A 20379-nucleotide genomic window follows, 5' to 3' on the forward strand; every position below is an offset into this window, starting at 1 on the left:
TCGTCACACGGCGTTCCCGTCATTGAGGAAGCTCGATTATGCAATTTCGTTACGTACGCACCTCCGCCATGGTGTGAAACACACATACATGGAATACAAATGTCTACACATGTAGAGGGATGGTACAGGGCCATATAGAAAATTGTGCGTCGTTATCGTCGTCGATGGCTCGGTCAGGCTGACGATAATTTGGCAAAATGTTTGTTTCACCCTTTTGTGTTGAAAAGTAAAAATTAATATGGTTGAAGTTTTGGAAAAGATGTATGAATTTCATTGTGATATACTCGATTATCGTTAATTATTACGTAATATCTACTTATCTAATTACATATAAGGCTGAGTTAGTTGTGGATTATGTAGATGTTCGGAGTTAAATTACTTTCTATGTTTACGAGGATATTGCTGAGGATTAGTTTTCTTCGCCTAATTCTTCATCTGGAAGCTTAGTTTCTATTTTTTCGTGTGAATCATTGAGAGTGAAATTAGCGGGAAAGATCATCTATAATGTAGGTTACTGATATTTTGAATCTGATGAACAATTTGCTTGCAATTTACATATGTTACAAATATATCGTTGGACGCTGAAACAAATTGAAGTTTCTTCTAAAAGTACCTCTTTCTAGAAATTACTCGCTATTAATTAAAAGATAAAAATGTTTTTATTCTTCTCAAAAAAACATACGTGAGCATAAGTTATAATAAGATATAAGATTCCTCTGTAATCTTCTAATCGATGGAAGAATCGACAATGACGTTGTATTTCTATGTCGTCGATATTTCTTTTCTCTTTACGAAGCGAATATGTAGTGGACAGTAAATATATTTGACAGTAGACGTTGGACATTTGGAGCACAATGATTCAGCCAACACTGAGTTATATCTGAGAATTAATATATCGATATGAAGTTATCGAGCATGGAGCTTTGATTAGATGAAACGGATGATTGTTAGCTATCGACGATTAGCTTTGCATTAGACATGCATGACAATATTGACAACCGTAACTGACATTATTAATAAGAGATACGATAGGATACTCTCAAGGGACAGGGACAGATTCATGGAACGTTGTGACGGTGAACGGAAATGTGCTTCTTGAAGATAAGTAGAATCAGGCCTCGTAAGGTCAGACACGTGGTATGCGCTTCAATCATCTCCAATATTCACAAACCTTTAATCTTTTAGACCTTCAACATCTCAACGCGTATATCTTACACTACTGGTAAAATCATTACAGTGTCGAGCAAAAGAATAGAGATCGGTCTTTTCTTATAAACAATTAACCAGGTATCTTTAATTACCACAGACAGGAGATCGAAGAGAAGATTGGAGAAAAAAACCAGGAACTTACAATATCAAAATATTAGATGGTAGGAGAATAAACATGAGCGTTACGTAAATAAATGTCACAAGAATCCCAATGAACAACATCGTCGTATAGGAAAATACTTTTCAATGGAAAATTGTTTATCTTGAAACTCATACAAATCTTGGCTACTCCTCGACCACTCTTCAAAAGAGAACTCTGATTTCTATCGACGACACAAAGAGACCGCGAACGCGTACAATGTTCCAGTAAACACATTGATTTAAGACTTCCGCTTGTCGTATATTCATCGTTACACTGTGTATCTTTATGCAAATTCATATTTTTGCGAATATAATTTTTAAAAAAAGGTATAGCCTTCGTAGAAAATTATACCGGACATTATAAAAAGCTGTACGTATTAGGTCGTCCGAAAAGTTTCTTTCGTTTTATAAGGAAACAATGGATGCACAACGTTTTTCGTTTTATATTATTTTGTCGAATTATGGTCCATTTTGTTCTGTCAAAATAAAGACCACAACGTTCGACAGATTAGGTTTCATGTTTGTATAAAGATGCATCGTTGTAACAGACGTGTCTGTAAAATAAAAACACTTTTTGGACAATCTAATACCTTGAATATTTCATATACGTCTCCATATTATGTACATTCTGTGCAATTTTGCACTTTCTCACATTCCCATGAACGTATAGGGATGCGCAAACTCTATCACCGACGCGCTGATGCTCGCAAAATCAACCGCCGCGATAAACTACGGTTACACAGAATCACTAGCAATCTTTTCTATAAGTAGCCCATACGCGTATATATTAGGTTGTTCGAAAAGTTGTTCTTTCGTTTTATAAGGAAATAATAGACGTACAATGTTTTTTGCTTTATATCAGTTTATTGAATTATGCACGAACATAATGATAGAAATACGACGAAATGGATCATACCTAATTCAATAAAATAATATAAAACAGAAATTATTGTTCGTCTATTATCATCTTACAAAACGAAAGAAACTTTTTCACATTTTTCGTATGTTCGATAAAAGTTATGTTTCACGAGCCTGTAACGATGTGTACGGAAACTCGTGTCAAAGTTCACGGGACATTTAACCGTGGAAGGGCAAGCATGGCTCGAAACTAAAATCCTGTTGAAGCGAGCCATTAAAATATCGGTCATAGAGAGGATCAGGAGGGCATGACAGTGCACGCCGCTGGCAATTTATTTCGACGGAACGAGAGTTGCCGTCGACACACACCGCTCGTTAAAATCGTTGACGAACAGCCGCCGCGTACCTTTGTGTCTGTATCATTTGGATCAATAGAGAGAGGCTGAGCATTCGTCACCAACTACGTCCGCTCGCCTTCGATCCGTCCTGTTTTTCGACCACGTTTCCTCGCAGTTCTTCCCTTCCTTTTTCGCCAACAGCGCTAGTAACATGGGAATTGATAAAGTAAAATCGATCTTCCGGTATCTTTCAATTTACTTATACGGTAGGGAAGAAAGATAAATAGACAGATAGTAGAACCAGGTATCGATAAAACGCTCGAGTTAATTTAACGAATACGTATACGCTTAGTGGAGTGCGTATTTTTGTAATACGCGATTTTATGAATGCGATTAGAAAGAAATGGAAGTGTAGAAAATTGTTTTATCTACCAAATAATATTGCAAGGACTATTAGCTGCTCTGGATATTTCGTACATTTTTCTAAATTATTTCTGCTCGTTTTCTTCCGCTTTCGAGTTTCCCATAAGCACAGAAAAATCCGCCAATCCTCATAGTGTCCGCGTAGATTATTTACGGGACATAGTTGAAATTATCATTTACGTTTTTGCCATCGCTGTTTCTACTATTTTTCTTCGCTTATTTCTACCACCAACCGTGGCATTCAGATTGCAAGAAAGACGAAGTTGTGTTTAGAGATTGAGAAGATTCGAGAAGGATCGAAGTGGTTGGATCAGAAGATGATGCAGTGCTATGGAATTTTCCGAGTTTCAAGGATTTTGATAACTCTTATACGATGATAGTGTTGGTTGTTTCTGTTATGTGCTTTTAAATCTAACAGCAACAGATCGTAGGAAAAACATTTTCGATTTGACTCACGATCTATCGACCGACTGGAACAGGATTCCGCGAGCGTCGAGAACCACTGGCTACGCGCCAATCTATTTCGCTTATTTCCGCGACACGTTCGGTATTGCAATCACCGTTCCGAGTCGACGAGAGGTCGAGACAATTTACTGCACTGCGGCTAGGCAAAATCTTCTCCTGCAACGAGTGACAATTATCGCATCGCGCGCGCACATGCACCGACCGATCGATACACGGCGCGTACAGCCATCCTGTCCGATGTATCTCGCGAAACTTTACGCAGTTCCCTGTTCGCAGTTTTTTTCCAACCCCCGATATATATATATATATATATATATATATATATATAATAAATATAAATATATATACATATAACGTTGTCAAAATAAATAAGCAGACGTACAGAACTAAAGATAGAAAAAGGAACTGGGAACTAGAGAGCGCAGGATTAAAAATGCAGAAAATTGAAAATTAGAATACAAAATTAAACAGTGAAATTAATAAAAGCGAAATTAAAAATACAGGACACGAGAAATTTAAGTGCGAAATTCAGGGTACGCAGAATTAAGTATTAGAATATATTAGGTCGTCCGAAAAGTTTCTTTCGTTTTATAAGGAAATAATGGATGCACAATATTTTCCGTTTTATATCATTTCGTCGAATCGTGATCCATTTTGTTCTGTCAAAATGAAGATCACAAAGTTAGACAGATTAGGTTTCACGTTTGTATAAAGACGTGTCTGTAAAAGGACGACACTTCTCGCACAACAAATTAAGAATTAAAATGCAAATTAAGGTACGAGAAATCACCGATCAAAGTACAAATGTAAGAGAATAGAACATTTAAAACGAGAATATGGAACTAAAAGTGCAGAAAATTGGAAATTAAAATACAGGGTTAAGACGAAATACAGAAAGTTAAGGATTGGTATACAAAACTAACGACCGAGGTACGAAATTTTGTCCAACGGTATAAAGAGCAAAACTAAATATCAAAGAATTCGCCTTTTTTTATGTTGGTGAGTATGAGTAGTAGTAATTGTAGGTCAATCGATCAATCACGTTTCAGTATCTTCTTTGTCGAAAGACTAGGGGTGCGACCCTTACGAATTTCTGATCTGTCGTCTACTTTCTAAGGCTTGAACCATAGAAATACCATCCCTTTGTGAAACGTTTTATCGATGCCCGCGTTAGAGTACGTCATTTGTATGCGCTCAAACATTCGAGAAAACGAGATTACGCCAATTCACGGGCAGATATCATGGCAAACATTCCTCTGCAAATGGTCGTCGAATGTTTCCCTGAAGTCGTTCACCTCCATAAAACCACACCCTTCGATTTAAATACCCCAGACACGGGGAAATAACAGGGAATCGTTTGCGTTTATTCGGTAGATCGAAAGGAGCTTTATTCTTCACTTCATTCGTTCTCAATTTATCGCAAACTTGATATTACTTTCAATAGAAATATTTCAATTATCGAATACTTTACGAACAGGCTACACCATTCAATTCGATGCTTTCATAAACGTATATAATAATTTTATATAAATATGCTGGTAATTTCCATTACACAACATATCGGTGTATACGTTTCCCTTTGATATTTCGATTAAAACGAATAAAGCTTCGTACGTAACGATCGAACTGTCGTTACTTTCGACAATTAATGAAAAACTCCGAAAATATACAGAATGCACTTAATACGTGGAATTTGATTTATTTATGAAAAAGCGTGCATCTTTTCATCTTCCCGAAAACTAATGAATTCGCGAAGAATTAACGAATAAATGTGAAACTTCGAATTGGATGTTTTCAAATTTACGTAAACGTGATTTCCCACCTCTCCTACTCCGATATATCGTTTTATCTCGAATGAAAATAAAATTATATCGTATTTACCTATGTATAGAAGAATAAAGATCGATTTACTTTTCATTCATGACTCGATTAACAAATCACTATAATAGTCGCAAGACTCGTCGATTCAGCGTCGTCCTTCAGTTTATAAAACTGTACAAGAAAAACATGGATGGACGTCGAACGGATGAACAATAGCGTCCTTCACAATAGAAATCGTGATTTACATCGCGAGTTATTCGTTCAAGGATCGAAACGATCCGGGAACCGGACGATTTTCAGTGACACGCCTTCGTTAAACCGGTACCGGAAGTAGTCGTTACTCAAACACCAGCCAGCCGAGGTCGCTCTTGAAAATTAGGCTCGCGGCTGCACCGTGGCCTCGTGTAATCGATTCACGCTGCCCACTGTGCCCACGTGTTTCCAAAAGCCTAACACGTTGCGCTTCTGCATGTTCTCATGGTCGACTTCGCCGATCGTGCGATCTAAACGCAATATAGAACCAAAAGTCGTCCACTGGGCTATTCGGTTTATTTTTGGAAAATATTATTCTAAGAACTGTTAGACGATCGTGGAAATAAGAAGCTGGACGCATCAAAGCTTCGAAGCTTCAAAGGAAGATGGAATGTTGGGGCTTGCAATTGAAGTTTATCGTAAAATTAGAGAGTGCTTGGTGTTGAAGGATCGCGTTCAATTAAATTACGTGAAATTAGAAAATTGTCAAGTATCGTTTAATTAAAAATCGAAAGTGAAACGATTAATCCGCGCTTCTTATATTCCATCAATTTTATTTAATTTATATTTCTTCCCTTCGAATGTATATATTTTTCATTGTCGTTGAATATTTCGCCCTTTCAAGCTCGTTAGACGTTCGAAAGGAAGTTTTACAGCCACGTGAACCAAGGAACACTGGACGCAACCGAAGAGTCATGGCAATATTTATTTGTTTAATTGAATCTTTCACTTGTCATTGTATAGCATCGATTTTTATTTCTCTGTTAATTTTCTCCCTTATTTTTTTTCGTTCGCTCTCATCTCATGTTTTTTTTATCATCTCATTTTTTACAGCATGGCCGCTCAGACTCGTACAGGGTCGCAACGCTACCGAAAATACGCGACGACAACAAAACAGCCGACGGGATGTACAAGGTATTCACTGCGTGACTTCCGGTCCGCGGTGGCTCTCCATTTTTGTGTTACGCCGGCAATTTTCGCCGGTGCTTGCTTCATCGACGACAGAATCTTCCAATTCTGTCCTCGTTTCTATCTCAATCACTCTCTTTCTCTTCGCGAATCTTCGGAATTCTCTCTGCAAAAGATGCTCCGTCACATCTTTCTCTTCCTCGACATTCTCTACTAACCATTTTCCTCGTCATTCTACTCTAACAATCACAGGAGATCCGCGACACAATTTTCCGTAATATTCCTTCATAGAATTTCTTCTAAAACCTCTTTCATATCTTTGCTCTTTCTATTCTTTTTCGAACGAGACACTTTTATCAATGTCTCTGCTCTGTTCCTCTGCGAAGGGAGGAGTCTTATTTTCTCTATGGTGACTGGTACTAACGCATTCTTTTTTATATACACTGGTGTACAAAAGTTTTCAGCTGCTATACGCGTCTTTCGCTTTATAACGCAAGAATGATACGACATGTTCTAAGAAAATTTTAACTAATATCGGTAGAAAACTGTAGTAGGTAAAAGAAAATGGCACGACAAGTTGTTATACGATCACATGGTATTAGTTAAAATTTAATTGAAATTTGTACAACACGTGGATTTTCGAATATAAGATGAGAAGACTATAGAGCTGGAGATTTTTGAATATTACTGTATTCTGCACAGTATTATTTAATACTCGCTATGACACTGACTACTAACACAATGTATATAATTAATTTGTACCATTTAACAATTAATATATATATTTATATATTACTGTGACATTACGGTTCGTGACTGAGGAATATTCTCTTTGGGATTTCGTCTGTCGCCTACTTTCTGGATCTTAACGACTCTATTTAAGACAATTGACTGATATCAGGGATGAAGGGTTGAAACTGGTCCCCTGACGATTCTGTATGATCGTGGAAACGAAACATCTTGTAGTTAACGATCATACGATTAATTATTGTATCTGAAAGATTGTGTTGTAAATATTTCTTATGCGAAGTGGTGTTGGAATGAAAAGTAATTTTGTATGGTGAAGGGTGTTCTTAGAGTGATCCTTGTACTTTGATAAGGACACTCTCCTTTTAACGAAGATTGTGGTATTATCATAATTTTGAAATAAAATAGTTCTGAAATATTAAAAGATTCTCTGATTTCTCTAGTTAGAAACTTATTCTGAAAGCTTTAACTAATTTGATGAATGTATTATGAGATTTAAAGAATTAAATGTGAAATCATCAATGTGAAACATCAATGTTCTAGGAACTTAAACTAATCTCAGAAATGTTAATTAAAGTATTAAGTATTCTCTTGCTATTTTCCTTATAATTCTTTCATACAAAAAAAAATCGATATTTTTACCATCTTCGTTAAAAATAATATTCCCAACCTATTTTTATTGTAGGATATTAAACAAAGTATTTATAACTTCAAGCTTAAGAAACTGGCTTTACTCTCAATTGCTAATAGCGTTCACCTAGATTCAACGTAGCACCAAACTTGAGAAAATAAAACGGGCTTCGCCTAATATCTCGTTAACTCACTTTCTGTTCTTCGATTAATCCGTTCTATGTTATTTTTGCAAAACAGTCGCGGCGGAAGAATCCAAAGCGGAGAACGGACAATTTAGAGGACCTGAAGCAGGAGCTGGACATTGACTTCCACAAAATTACACCCGAGGAACTGTATCAAAGATTTCAGACGCACCCCGAAAACGTAAGTATATTCACATTCTTAACCCTTTCGCGACCAACTCTTCTCCTTCTTTTTCCTCTCCGTAAAAAAATGTCGTTTATCAATGACTTATAACAGAAACCTATTTGAAATCATTCTCTGATTGTTTGCATAGAAAAAAAGGTCAATACCAGCTCTACTGAAAAGCAATACATTGGTCGTTTGGTTAAATAAAAATCTGCATGGACTTTAGAAAATTGAATGTTCTAACGATCAATATTTTAATTCGAAAATTTATTCAAATCGTCGACCGAGGCAGAGAAAATTTTAGGGCTGTTTACTTTGAATCGCACTTGAGATCTATGTAACGTTACATGTGTGGAATTTGAAAGAGTCCATCTTTGCTTCTCATGAAATATTATTAAAAAAATGTGAGAGTCAAATGAATTAAAAAAAAATCCTTGGAATTGCGTTCTTCTAGCCAATTTAGAGAACTTTGTGAGCGTTTGCTTTGAATCGTATTTAAGGTGTAACGTTACACGTGTGCAAATTGAAAGAATCCACCTTTGCTTCTCATTAAATATTATTAAAAAAAAATTTGGGAGAGTCAAATGAATTAAAAAGAAAAAAAAATCCTTGGAATCGCGTTCTTCCAACCAATTTAGAGAATTTCGTGAGTATTTACACTGAATCGTATTTGAGGTGTAACGTTACACGTGTACAAATTGAAAGAATCCACCTTTGCTTCTCACAGAATATTGTAAAAAAAGAAATACGAAAAAGTGAAATGATTTAAAAAAGAAATCCTTGAAATCACGTTCTTCTAACCAATTTAGAGAATTTCGTGAGTATTTACACTGAATCGTATTTGAGGTGTAACGTTACACGTGTGCAAATTGAAAGAATCCACCTTTGCTTCTCACAGAATATTGTAAAAAAAAAATACGAAAAAGTGAAATGATTTAAAAAAGAAATCCTTGGAATCGCGTTCTTTTAACCAATTTAGAAAATTTCGTGAGTATTTACACTGAATCGTATTTGAGGTGTAACGTTACACGTGTGCAATTTGAAAGAGTCGATCTTTGCTTCTCATTAAATATTATTAAAAAAAAATTTGGGAGAGTCAAATGAATTAAAAAGAAAAAAAAATCCTTGGAATCGCGTTCTTCTAACCAATTTAGAGAATTTCGTGAGTATTTACACTGAATCGTATTTGAGGTGTAACGTTACACGTGTGTAATTTGAAAGAGTCGATCTTTGCTTCTCATTAAATATTATTAAAAAAAATTTTGAGAGAGTCATATGAATTAAAAAGAAAAAAAATCCTTGGAATCGCGTTCTTCCAACCAATTTAGAGAATTTCGTGAGTATTTACACTGAATCGTATTTGAGGTGTAACGTTACACGTGTGCAAATTGAAAGAATCCACCTTTGCTTCTCACAGAATATTGTAAAAAAAAAAATACGAAAAAGTGAAATGATTTAAAAAAGAAATCCTTGGAATCGCGTTCTTTTAACCAATTTAGAGAATTTCGTGAGTATTTACACTGAATCGTATTTGAGGTGTAACGTTACACGTGTGCAATTTGAAAGAGTCGATCTTTGCTTCTCATTAAATATTATTAAAAAAATTTGAGAGAGTCAAATGAATTAAAAAGAAAAAAAATCCTTGGAATCGCGTTCTTTTAACCAATTTAGAGAATTTCGTGAGTATTTACACTGAATCGTATTTGAGGTGTAACGTTACACGTGTGTAATTTGAAAGAGTCGATCTTTGCTTCTCATTAAATATTATTAAAAAAAATTTTGAGAGAGTCATATGAATTAAAAAGAAAAAAAATCCTTGGAATCGCGTTCTTCCAACCAATTTAGAGAATTTCGTGAGTATTTACACTGAATCGTATTTGAGGTGTAACGTTACACGTGTGCAAATTGAAAGAATCCACCTTTGCTTCTCACAGAATATTGTAAAAAAAAAAATACGAAAAAGTGAAATGATTTAAAAAAGACCTCCTTGGAATTGCGTTCTTTTAACCAATTTAGAGAATTTCGTGAGTATTTACACTGAATCGTATTTGAGGTGTAACGTTACACGTGTGCAAATTGAAAGAATCCACGTTTGCTTCTCACAGAATATTGTAAAAAAAGAAATACGAAAAAGTGAAACGATTTAAAAAAAGAAAATCGTTGGAATCGCGTTCCAGTTTAGAATAATTACTTGGTGCTGACGCGAGCCGAGTTCTCTTTCTTTCTTTCTCCGCGACCGAGTCGCGCGCCTCGATCGATCGGGTTATTTAAAGCTCTCGAGTATCATCGCTGACACGAAATTCCTGATGTCCCTTATTTAGCGAGGCCGATAATTGTGGAACGCGTTGCAATCGTTAACACAAGACGTGAATGGGTTGATTGAAAAATTAAAAAGAAAAAAGTAGTACATATATGTGTTAATATATCGCTATAGCAAAATTTCAATACCTACTAAAATTATCTATCTCGTCGTTAAAATTTCTGATTGGAGAGCATGTAGTCTGTTATTGATGTGTCCAAATAATTAATACCATCCTGGATATAATCATTGCGTACAATGATTTTGTGGACGATAATGAAGAATGGTTTCAATGGTTATTTCTCCGGTCCTTGCTACCGTTATGATTATGCACATTAATTTGGGAATGATGTTGGTCCACGATGTTCGTTGAAAGAACAAAATAGATATTCGAGGAATATTGAGAGTTCGAATAGATAGACGTTGCTAAAACGATTAATAGTTTGGGTATCAATAATGATTGATAATTCAGATTCTTATAATTTTACGTTAAAAGTATTATATAACTATTGGGATAATATTAGAATTTGAACGACTATAATCAAAAAGTGACTGAATGCTAACTGTAAACGGTACTTGTACTCATTTTACACAGAGTAAGAACTATATAACCAACAAATAGAAAGAAGTTACAGAACATCGCAATCTAATTCAAAATAAAGAACAAACTTCATAATCCACATAACTTCATAATCCAGTATTTGAGAACTTAATATCCAAACTATCATAACACTGCTTCGATTTGGCAACAATTATAAATCGCAATAGACCTCAAACTTTACCAAAGAAATACTCTAACAAATCGAACATAATGCTGCAAACATGATGAACTAACGATAAACTATTTTTGTTTCAGGGCCTCAGCCATGCGAAGGCAAAAGAGAATTTAGAAAGGGACGGTCCAAACTCGCTGACCCCACCGAAACAAACGCCCGAATGGGTCAAATTCTGTAAAAATCTGTTCGGTGGTTTCGCGTTACTGTTGTGGATCGGCGCGATCCTCTGCTTTATCGCGTACTCGATTCAAGCAACGACCAGCGAGGATCCAAATGACGACAATCTGTACCTGGGTATCGTGTTAGCGGCGGTGGTCATAGTTACAGGCATATTCTCGTATTACCAGGAGAGTAAATCCAGCAAGATCATGGAATCGTTCAAGAACATGGTACCACAGATCGCGACTGTAATTAGGGAAGGCGAGAAACTGACATTGAAAGCGGAAGAACTGGTACTTGGAGACGTCGTGGATGTTAAATTCGGCGATCGTATCCCGGCCGATATCCGTATCATCGAATCGAGGGGCTTCAAGGTGGACAACAGCTCTCTGACCGGTGAATCCGAGCCGCAGTCCAGGTCTCCAGAGTTCACGAACGAAAATCCATTAGAAACGAAAAATCTTGCTTTCTTCTCGACGAATGCCGTTGAAGGAACCGCAAAGGGTGTTGTGATCTGCTGTGGTGATCAAACTGTAATGGGAAGGATTGCTGGTTTAGCGTCCGGCCTTGACACCGGCGAAACTCCGATCGCTAAGGAGATCCACCATTTCATCCATCTGATCACTGGCGTAGCTGTATTCCTTGGTATTACGTTCTTCCTTATCGCCTTCATCCTTGGTTACCATTGGCTCGACGCTGTTATCTTCTTGATTGGTATTATTGTGGCTAACGTACCGGAGGGTTTGCTAGCGACCGTGACCGTGTGCTTGACGTTGACCGCCAAACGTATGGCGTCGAAGAATTGCTTGGTTAAGAACTTGGAGGCAGTGGAAACCCTGGGCTCGACATCGACCATCTGCTCGGACAAGACTGGCACACTCACGCAGAATCGTATGACCGTTGCTCACATGTGGTTCGACAATCAGATCATCGAAGCTGACACGACGGAGGATCAGTCTGGACTTCAATACGATCGTACCAGCCCTGGATTCAAAGCTCTGGCGAAAATTGCTACTCTGTGCAACCGTGCCGAATTCAAAGGTGGCCAGGAAGACAAGCCTATCCTGAAGAGAGAGGTGAACGGCGATGCTTCGGAAGCTGCTCTGTTGAAATGTATGGAACTTGCTCTTGGTGACGTTATGGGCATTAGGAAACGCAACAAGAAAGTCTGCGAGATTCCATTCAACTCTACCAACAAGTATCAAGTTTCTATCCACGAATCCGACAACCCAGACGATCCTCGACATCTTCTCGTGATGAAGGGTGCGCCAGAAAGAATTCTTGATCGTTGCTCGACTATCTTTATCGGTGGTAAGGAAAAGGTACTCGACGAAGAGATGAAGGAGGCTTTCAACAACGCTTACTTGGAGCTTGGTGGCCTTGGTGAACGTGTACTCGGTTTCTGCGACTTCATACTGCCGTCCGACAAATTCCCGATCGGCTTCAAGTTCAATTGCGACGACCCCAACTTCCCGGTTGATGGACTCCGCTTCGTGGGCCTGATGTCTATGATCGACCCGCCCAGGGCTGCGGTGCCCGACGCGGTCGCCAAGTGCCGTTCCGCCGGCATCAAGGTCATCATGGTAACCGGTGACCATCCGATCACTGCCAAAGCCATTGCCAAATCTGTCGGCATCATCTCTGAAGGTCAGTTTTCTTGGTAGTTCCTTTCTATCATTTATTTACTTTTCTTCTAATCCATCCTTTACAATTGGTTATATCGAGGAGATTCTGTTGGAGTTATTTAGTTGTTTTTAGTGAGTTTTTTTACAGATTATGTCGAGGAGATTTTTATTAGGAGATTCTACTGTTTGAAGGGAGATTTTCTGTAGAGGATTATACTATATAACAATTGTTTGATAACTATGGTGTGGAAACATCAGTAATGAAAAGCAAATACAATCTCTTTCTGGTTGAACCTGTAACTGGATATCTACTTCCGCTTAGAAAGGAGCGAAAATTTAGTTAAAGCAAAGTAACCACCGAAACTATTTAACCAAATTTAATCAAATTGCCACATTTACATCCGAATCTCCTCGTTTCCCAAATCGTTTCGGTATACCGCGTAGTCAAGCAGAAGAATGCAAATGAGAATTTCCCCTTCGACTCTGTCCCTTCTTATAAAATATTCATAAATCCGCAGCAGCTGTTAGGAACCTGATAAGTAATTTCGATTCTACACTTCCCAAAGGAGTGGATAGTTACGTAAATTTATTGGAAAATCAGTTCGAAGCGCCGAGCACCCTTGCTTTCTTAGAAGAAAATACTTAGGTTGAAAATGATATTTTTGATCAGGTAACGAGACCGTCGAGGACATTGCTCAACGGCTGAATATCCCGGTATCCGAAGTCAATCCTCGCGAGGCTAAAGCCGCCGTTATCCACGGAACCGAACTCAGGGAACTGAACTCCGACCAACTGGACGAGATTCTCAGGTACCACACCGAAATTGTGTTCGCCCGTACCTCGCCACAGCAGAAGCTCATCATCGTCGAAGGCTGCCAACGAATGGGTGCTATCGTCGCTGTAACTGGTACGCTATTTTATCTTATTCTTTACCCTTTCCTGTGAATAATATTTTCCATCACTGTGAACGTTTGTTTCAAATCCAACATGATATTTTCGCATAAATCCAAACGATTCAATCCCACCACTATGGCTCTATTGTCAAAAGCAATCTCTGCCGGGTCTATGAATAGATCATTGCTAGATATTCCTTTCTCCAATCATAGGAATATACAATAAATAAAAATATAGATTAGATAGTTCGAACGTAACGTATTAACCAAACCATTTGATCAGTTTGAACGCAACGATCAGTTCAAACAACTTCATACCTGAACCGAATGAACTTACGTTATAATATTTCTCTGAATAATCCTCTTTAAGTTCTTTGGAGTGCACTGACTCTTAAGGTAGAAACGCGTTACTTTCGCGTCACGTGAAATCACGTAACAACGGGTTATTTCACGTGACGTTCGAGAAGTGTGAGCCGGTGTATTTCCATCGTTTTAAATCCGTTGGAAACAAGTCAGCGTCACGCCACGCTGTTTACGGCATTTCGCGTATCGTCGCGTGTAAAAGCAGACATCAATTCCGCGACGTCTGGCAGTTTTAATGTCGCGTGAACAGGGCAGACAATGGAGGAATTATTAATAGAAAGTGCGAGGAAACGTACAGTGTTATTTAACGAAAAATCCTGCGCCTCCGTGAATCAGAAGATGCTACGAGAGGCTTGAGAAGAATTTGATCGACAGTTAAAAATATCTTGTAAGTACAAACATCGTAATTATTTAAAATTTCTACGTATTTATACAAACAAAATCTAGATGAATTCAAATAACGCTGGTTTGCTATTGTGTTTTATAAACTTGTTAATCCTTTGTTTCTAATCTTCCTCTACGAACCATGTTTATCTGCCACGGTACTGTGCCATCGGAGGAGTCCAAGTATTCGTTAAAATATTCGCAAATTCGAAACGCTATTTGAGTAAAATTTTGTCTCATTTATATTCTCATATTCTTTGTAGAGAAGCAAGCAGTTGTAAAATTTCGGTAAAACATCAGGCTCCAACTTGTCACATTTGATGCAGGCAGCACGCTACCAATATGATTTTGTCTGCCACTTCTGCTTATGCTTCTAACTGGTTTCTAAAGACTGTCCAGCAGTTAAAATAGCAAATGCATTTTCTGCAACTCGTCTGACTCGCGACGACCTACAATTAATAATCCTGTTTGCTTCATTCATATCAAATGATATTTGCTATCAATGCATCGTTTCCTACAATGAAATACAGCCTCGCCATTCACCACAATAGGAGAGATGCTCGTGGAACATTGAGCTGTTTAGTTTCTAGTTTTCTTCCAAAAAATGATAGAAACTTGTAGTTAGCATCAACTGAAACTAAAAGTACCGTGGAATTATTGTAATTACAGAATTTTTGAATTAGTAGGACATTTTTTAAGGACTCCTTTGTTGGCTGAGCAGTTGGGCTTCAAGGTTTCCATATAGAATTACAAACATCTTTTATTATTCCTCTGACAGTACCGAATCCTAACTTGTAATTAAGAACTATATTTTGAAGAGAATTACCAAAAGTTTACAGTAAAAGAAGAAATTATTTCAACCAAATACGCAGAAAAGAAGCGGAACAAACGGTGAAGCAGAAAAGCGGCGAAGCTGCTAAGAAAATTATACCGCGGGAGCATTGGCTGTTCAGGCAAATAACGTCTCTTTTGTCATTTCTGGGTGCCAGAATGTAAGCATAACGAAACCTTACTTCCTTGGTAAAGTTTTAAAACAAGTATTAATGTTTCTTCTTATTTTCTCATTTTGTATCTTTTATATTCTTATATATATATTTGTTATATTAGTGTAATTTGTTTCAGAACGCATAGTAGCATAGGAGAACCTGAATCGCAAATGTCGGAAAATGATATAATTCAGTAGGAAAATAGTGGAAACAATGAGATTGATACAGACGAAGGTCAGGGCAGTATAGAAAATGCAGACGGGAGCCAAATCAGTTCAATCCAGATCAGAAAAAAAATTCTACGGATAACACAGAAGGGATAGGAGTATTAGAAATTACAAAAAGCAATAAATGCCATAAGCCTGTGTTGAAAAGTATGGCGGAAGAAATAATAAATAGCATTAGTAGTAATAGAAGATGTGAAATAAAGAGGAACTCATATGTTCTTTTGAAGTATGGCAAGAATGACAGGACAGTTGCCACGATACGAGTAAAGTGAAATCAAATTCACATTGAATAGTGCAATATGACAAGCAGAGATCCGAAATCAACAGAAACAAGATTTCTGTCCTGACCAACCATCCCATTCTCGGCCAGAATCTTCATATACGTTATGGTTGGCTGTAATATCAATAATCATTTTAATGAAAATAATTAACGAAAGAACACCTTGAATTTTATTATAAGTATACCTTGAACATACTGCTAATCTTTCACGAGTGCTTATATTTCTACGAAACTTTTTATTCTCTTTTCTTTATATCATTTTCAATTAGACCATGCAAAAATTCAAATTCTTCTTTAGTCATTCTGAAACACATATTGTATCAACCAGGATGTTCTTCTAATTATTTAACTAAATGACTATATTCTCACAGACGTTCTTTCTTTGCATTTATTTCCTATAGCCAAATTGATCTACGCGTTCTATTCTGAATCAGAAATGCTGCAGGATTTTGTATATCTTCCTCTTAATCGAAAGAGCTACCTGCTTGAGGTTTCACATTCCATTATTCACAAGAGACGATGTGTTATTGAATGGTTTCCAACATATAAGGTGATACAAAAATAATAAATAAATCCTACTTATGATATTACGTGCTATCGTATGCAATGCGGTAACACATGATTTCACGTGTATGTAACGTGTCTCTACCTTTGCTGTAGCGAACTGCAGCTTGTTTATTACCTGTGCTGCACTTGACCAAATCCTCTTTTGATTTATAATGCGGAAAATTCTACATTACACTTGTTAATAATCTTAATGAATCCTCGCATATATATATAACAATAATCTTCTGTATTAGACTCGGTTAATTCCTTGAGCCATACGTGGATTATTATTTAAATGAGCAACAAACAAACGTTTGAAATCCTTTGCCATACTCACTGTTATACTTATACTGAATCTCCTACTAATTCTTCCAATTAATTCTACAAATGCCATTTCCCTTGTTTCAATAAATTTCTGACCTTCCTAAAACAACAAAATTCTAAACTAACTTCTTTTTGTTAATTCTTAGTTTTTACGCAACGTAGAACCCTACAAATACTCCTACCATCTGTAACATTTCATCTCAACAACAAAACCTTCGCATTATATTCCTATTCCTACAGAATCATTTCACATACAACTTGACGTTCGATTAACTTGCAATTGCATTAGGATCTATTAAATAATTCCAGGTGATGGTGTGAACGATTCTCCTGCGTTGAAGAAGGCCGACATTGGTGTAGCCATGGGTATCGCTGGTTCTGACGTGTCCAAGCAAGCAGCCGACATGATTCTGCTCGATGACAACTTCGCCTCGATCGTGACCGGTGTCGAGGAGGGTCGACTGATCTTCGACAACCTGAAGAAATCCATCGCGTACACCCTCACCTCGAACATCCCCGAGATCTCACCTTTCCTGGCGTTCATCCTTTGCGACATTCCTCTGCCTCTTGGTACCGTCACTATTCTCTGCATCGACTTGGGAACGGACATGGTGAGTCGCATTTTACCATTCGCGTTTCGATCATCTCTATCACATGTTAGACATGCTCGAAACGCAAACAGCGAAGATTTCGTATCGAATTCGGCGACTCCTCGACGAGTTTCATATTCCGATGAAATCGATCGAGGTGTCGTTGACATTCGCCTATTCTTAATCGAAGATTTTCAGCATTACGTAATTGTCTGAATATTTATCATTGGAATAATCGATTCCATTCGTCCGTGGAATAGTCCATACGTGCTGATTGTGTGTTTAAAAACGATGAATTGCCAGGTGCCAGCCATATCCTTGGCGTACGAGCATGCAGAATCGGATATCATGAAGAGAAGGCCTCGTGATCCTTATCGAGACAACCTCGTCAACGAAAGGTCTTTTATTTTTCAATTTGCGGGAAAGATAGCTTCTCGAAGTACATCGAGTTAGACTCGTGCGATTGTTTAGGACAAGCTAGAGCTCCGGTAATCGCAGTATCGCCAGATCAACCATCTAGGAACATCCTTTTGACGAATGGAAGCTAGTTTTTATCAATTTCAGTTATTGTACCCTTTTTATTTAGGTGGCCATGTTTGCGAAAACCAATCGGCAGAGGAATCGCTGCACATACGAGATAATTTGTCTCTCTGTTGAATTGTTGGAACACGAGAATCTTGATCCTGTTTGAGATCTTGAGACCCTGAATTTCTGTTTGATCCAACTTTGATAAATTTGTGTTGAGACTAGATCTTTTAATTATGTTTTGTGTTATATATATTTAGATGTGAGTTTAGAGATAGAAGAGGTTTCATTTAGGATCAAGGTACTCGTACTTTCAGATATAATCAAGTTTTTCCAGCGAAAGCACAGTCGATGTGACGAGCCAGATACGAAAGAAGAAATTCTCGAAGGAATTTTGCAAGATCATCGAATTGATGATCCGGGGGAAAACCGATCCCGAAGTACATCCTTTTTCATCCCTTCACACTTCCTGCCTCATTGCTCCGATCGATTTGGTTCTCTCAGTTGATTTTTTGCTTACCTTTTCTGCGTTCTCATCGTATGATACTCACTGGTCGCAAGAATGCTGACTGATCACGTTGTAATTAGAAGATAATTATTGCAATTTGAAGCTAACCGTATTTCGAGGAAACTCGCGAACCGTTAAAACAAACATAAAATTGCTCAAAGAGTGTATAGAAATTTTGTGAAAATGACAGAGAAAGAATGTTCTCCACTTTTGCATCGATTCTTTCTTTATTTATATTTCTTTTTGAATCCGTGAATCTGAAAAAAAGCGAGGATAGTCAGCATCCTTGTATCGCGGGTCAGCAAGAAACGATACTCATCATTGTTCTAACTATTGGCGTTGTTACTGAGCCTGTTGATAATATGACGTCAGGTGCCAGCCATCTCACTTGCCTACGAGGAGGCAGAGAGCGATATTATGAAGCGACATCCACGAAACCCCTTCACTGACAAGCTAGTTAACGAAAGGTAACACATCAACAACATAACCGAGTCTTGACAAAAAGAAATGAACTACTACTACTGCTACTACTACTACAACTACTACTACAACTACTACTTACTACTATTACTACTACTACACCACTGATACTTTTTATGGTCAGAAAGAGTAATCGGTGACGTGATCTGTTTGATTCTTGAAGTTTTATTCATTTATACGGTTAAATATATCTAACAAGAATTATCACATCGTTAATTTTTTCTTAAATGAAATTTACTTAAGAATTGAAAGGACGAAATAAATTGAAAATAGAATGAAATAAGTGACACGGTATTGAAAATCTTTTCTAAGAAAATACGATGAAACTTTGACTTCAGGAATCAGGTCACAGAAGAGTCTCCATTGCCCATCTATTGGTCGTTACACCTCTTATATTATTCCTATCGTTATTGTACAGTAGCTAGTTCTGTCTCGTATATACTCTCGGACACTATAAGAAAGAAAGAAGAAAAAAAGAAACAAATAACGACACTGAGATATATCACGACACGTTTCTAGCCCCAAAAAAAAAAAAAAAAAAAAAATCGTATAAACTCGTTGTCCGATCATACGCGCAGACCACGAGGAACTGTGAACGAGGTGACAACGATTCTCGTGTTACAAATTAATCCCTAGCCTGATTTTTGTCCGTGTGCATACGAATTGTTCGATGTTGTATTCTGTTCTTCGTGTTCAGTTCTTCTCTTTATTTTCTTTGTCTTACGTTCCATTCTCTGTTTCTTTTTCCCCTTTTTTTTTTTTTTTTTTTTTTGTGGAAAGTTTGTCGAATTAATTGACTGTACTGTGTTTGTTGAACGAATTTCTACGTGAACGACCAAACGGTTGCTGTTTCGCGAGTGAATGCCACTTTTCAACTAAACGCATCGCATTGAAAGAAAGAAAGTAAAAAAAAAAAAAAGAATATGGATAAAATCCTGCGTTTCGCATTTGAAGAGAAGCATAACTGTCTGAAGGATTGTCTAAAACGCTTTTTCTGTCACAAAGAAAGCTTTCCCGCTCGAGCTTCCACGTGAACGAACGCGTATTTTGAGATAAAACAGGAACATAAGGAAATTTTGGTACATGGTTCTTGTATATACGTATATATATATATATAATTTTCTATATTTTTCTTTTGTTTCCGTATCTTTTTTCTCCTACTTGCGTTTCCTCGCTTTGTAAGTTTGTTGGTCGAAACGCTAAAGGCTGTGGGTTTAATTTGTTCCGATGCCTTGGTCGAAGGACTGTCAGACACGCTAGGAGATGATAA

The 20379-nt window shown here is 37.3% G+C and overlaps 1 protein-coding gene and 1 long non-coding RNA gene across 11 annotated transcripts in view; both read left to right on the forward strand.

Annotated features, from left to right (window-relative positions):
• LOC126872132 (sodium/potassium-transporting ATPase subunit alpha) overlaps positions 1 to 20379 on the forward strand; it is a 168310-nt gene that overhangs the window by 137197 nt on the left and 10734 nt on the right. For 4 of the 9 annotated variants that reach the window (XM_050631741.1, XM_050631742.1, XM_050631743.1 and 1 more), the window contains exons 2-6: positions 8034 to 8159; positions 11300 to 13025; positions 13674 to 13910; positions 17316 to 17617; positions 19002 to 19096. In XM_050631741.1, the coding sequence (XP_050487698.1) occupies positions 8034 to 8159; positions 11300 to 13025; positions 13674 to 13910; positions 17316 to 17617; positions 19002 to 19096 (2486 nt within the window). Of the gene's footprint in view, positions 1 to 6341; positions 6423 to 8033; positions 8160 to 11299; positions 13026 to 13673; positions 13911 to 17315; positions 17618 to 17899; positions 17995 to 19001; positions 19097 to 20379 lie in introns of all 9 variants that reach the window. The other 5 variants (XM_050631735.1, XM_050631739.1, XM_050631740.1 and 2 more) reach the window with 3 other exon arrangements.
• LOC126872175 (uncharacterized) lies at positions 13917 to 16315 on the forward strand. 2 transcript variants are annotated; one of them, XR_007691895.1, is made up of 3 exons: positions 13917 to 14647; positions 15476 to 15635; positions 15766 to 16315. It is a non-coding gene; the product is annotated as an uncharacterized LOC126872175 (long non-coding RNA). The 2 variants fall into 2 exon arrangements; XR_007691894.1 differs by having other exon boundaries at positions 13917 to 15635.

The sequence above is a fragment of the Bombus huntii genome, chromosome 12 (assembly GCF_024542735.1).
Source record: "Bombus huntii isolate Logan2020A chromosome 12, iyBomHunt1.1, whole genome shotgun sequence".
Taxonomy (NCBI): Eukaryota; Metazoa; Arthropoda; class Insecta; order Hymenoptera; family Apidae; genus Bombus; species Bombus huntii.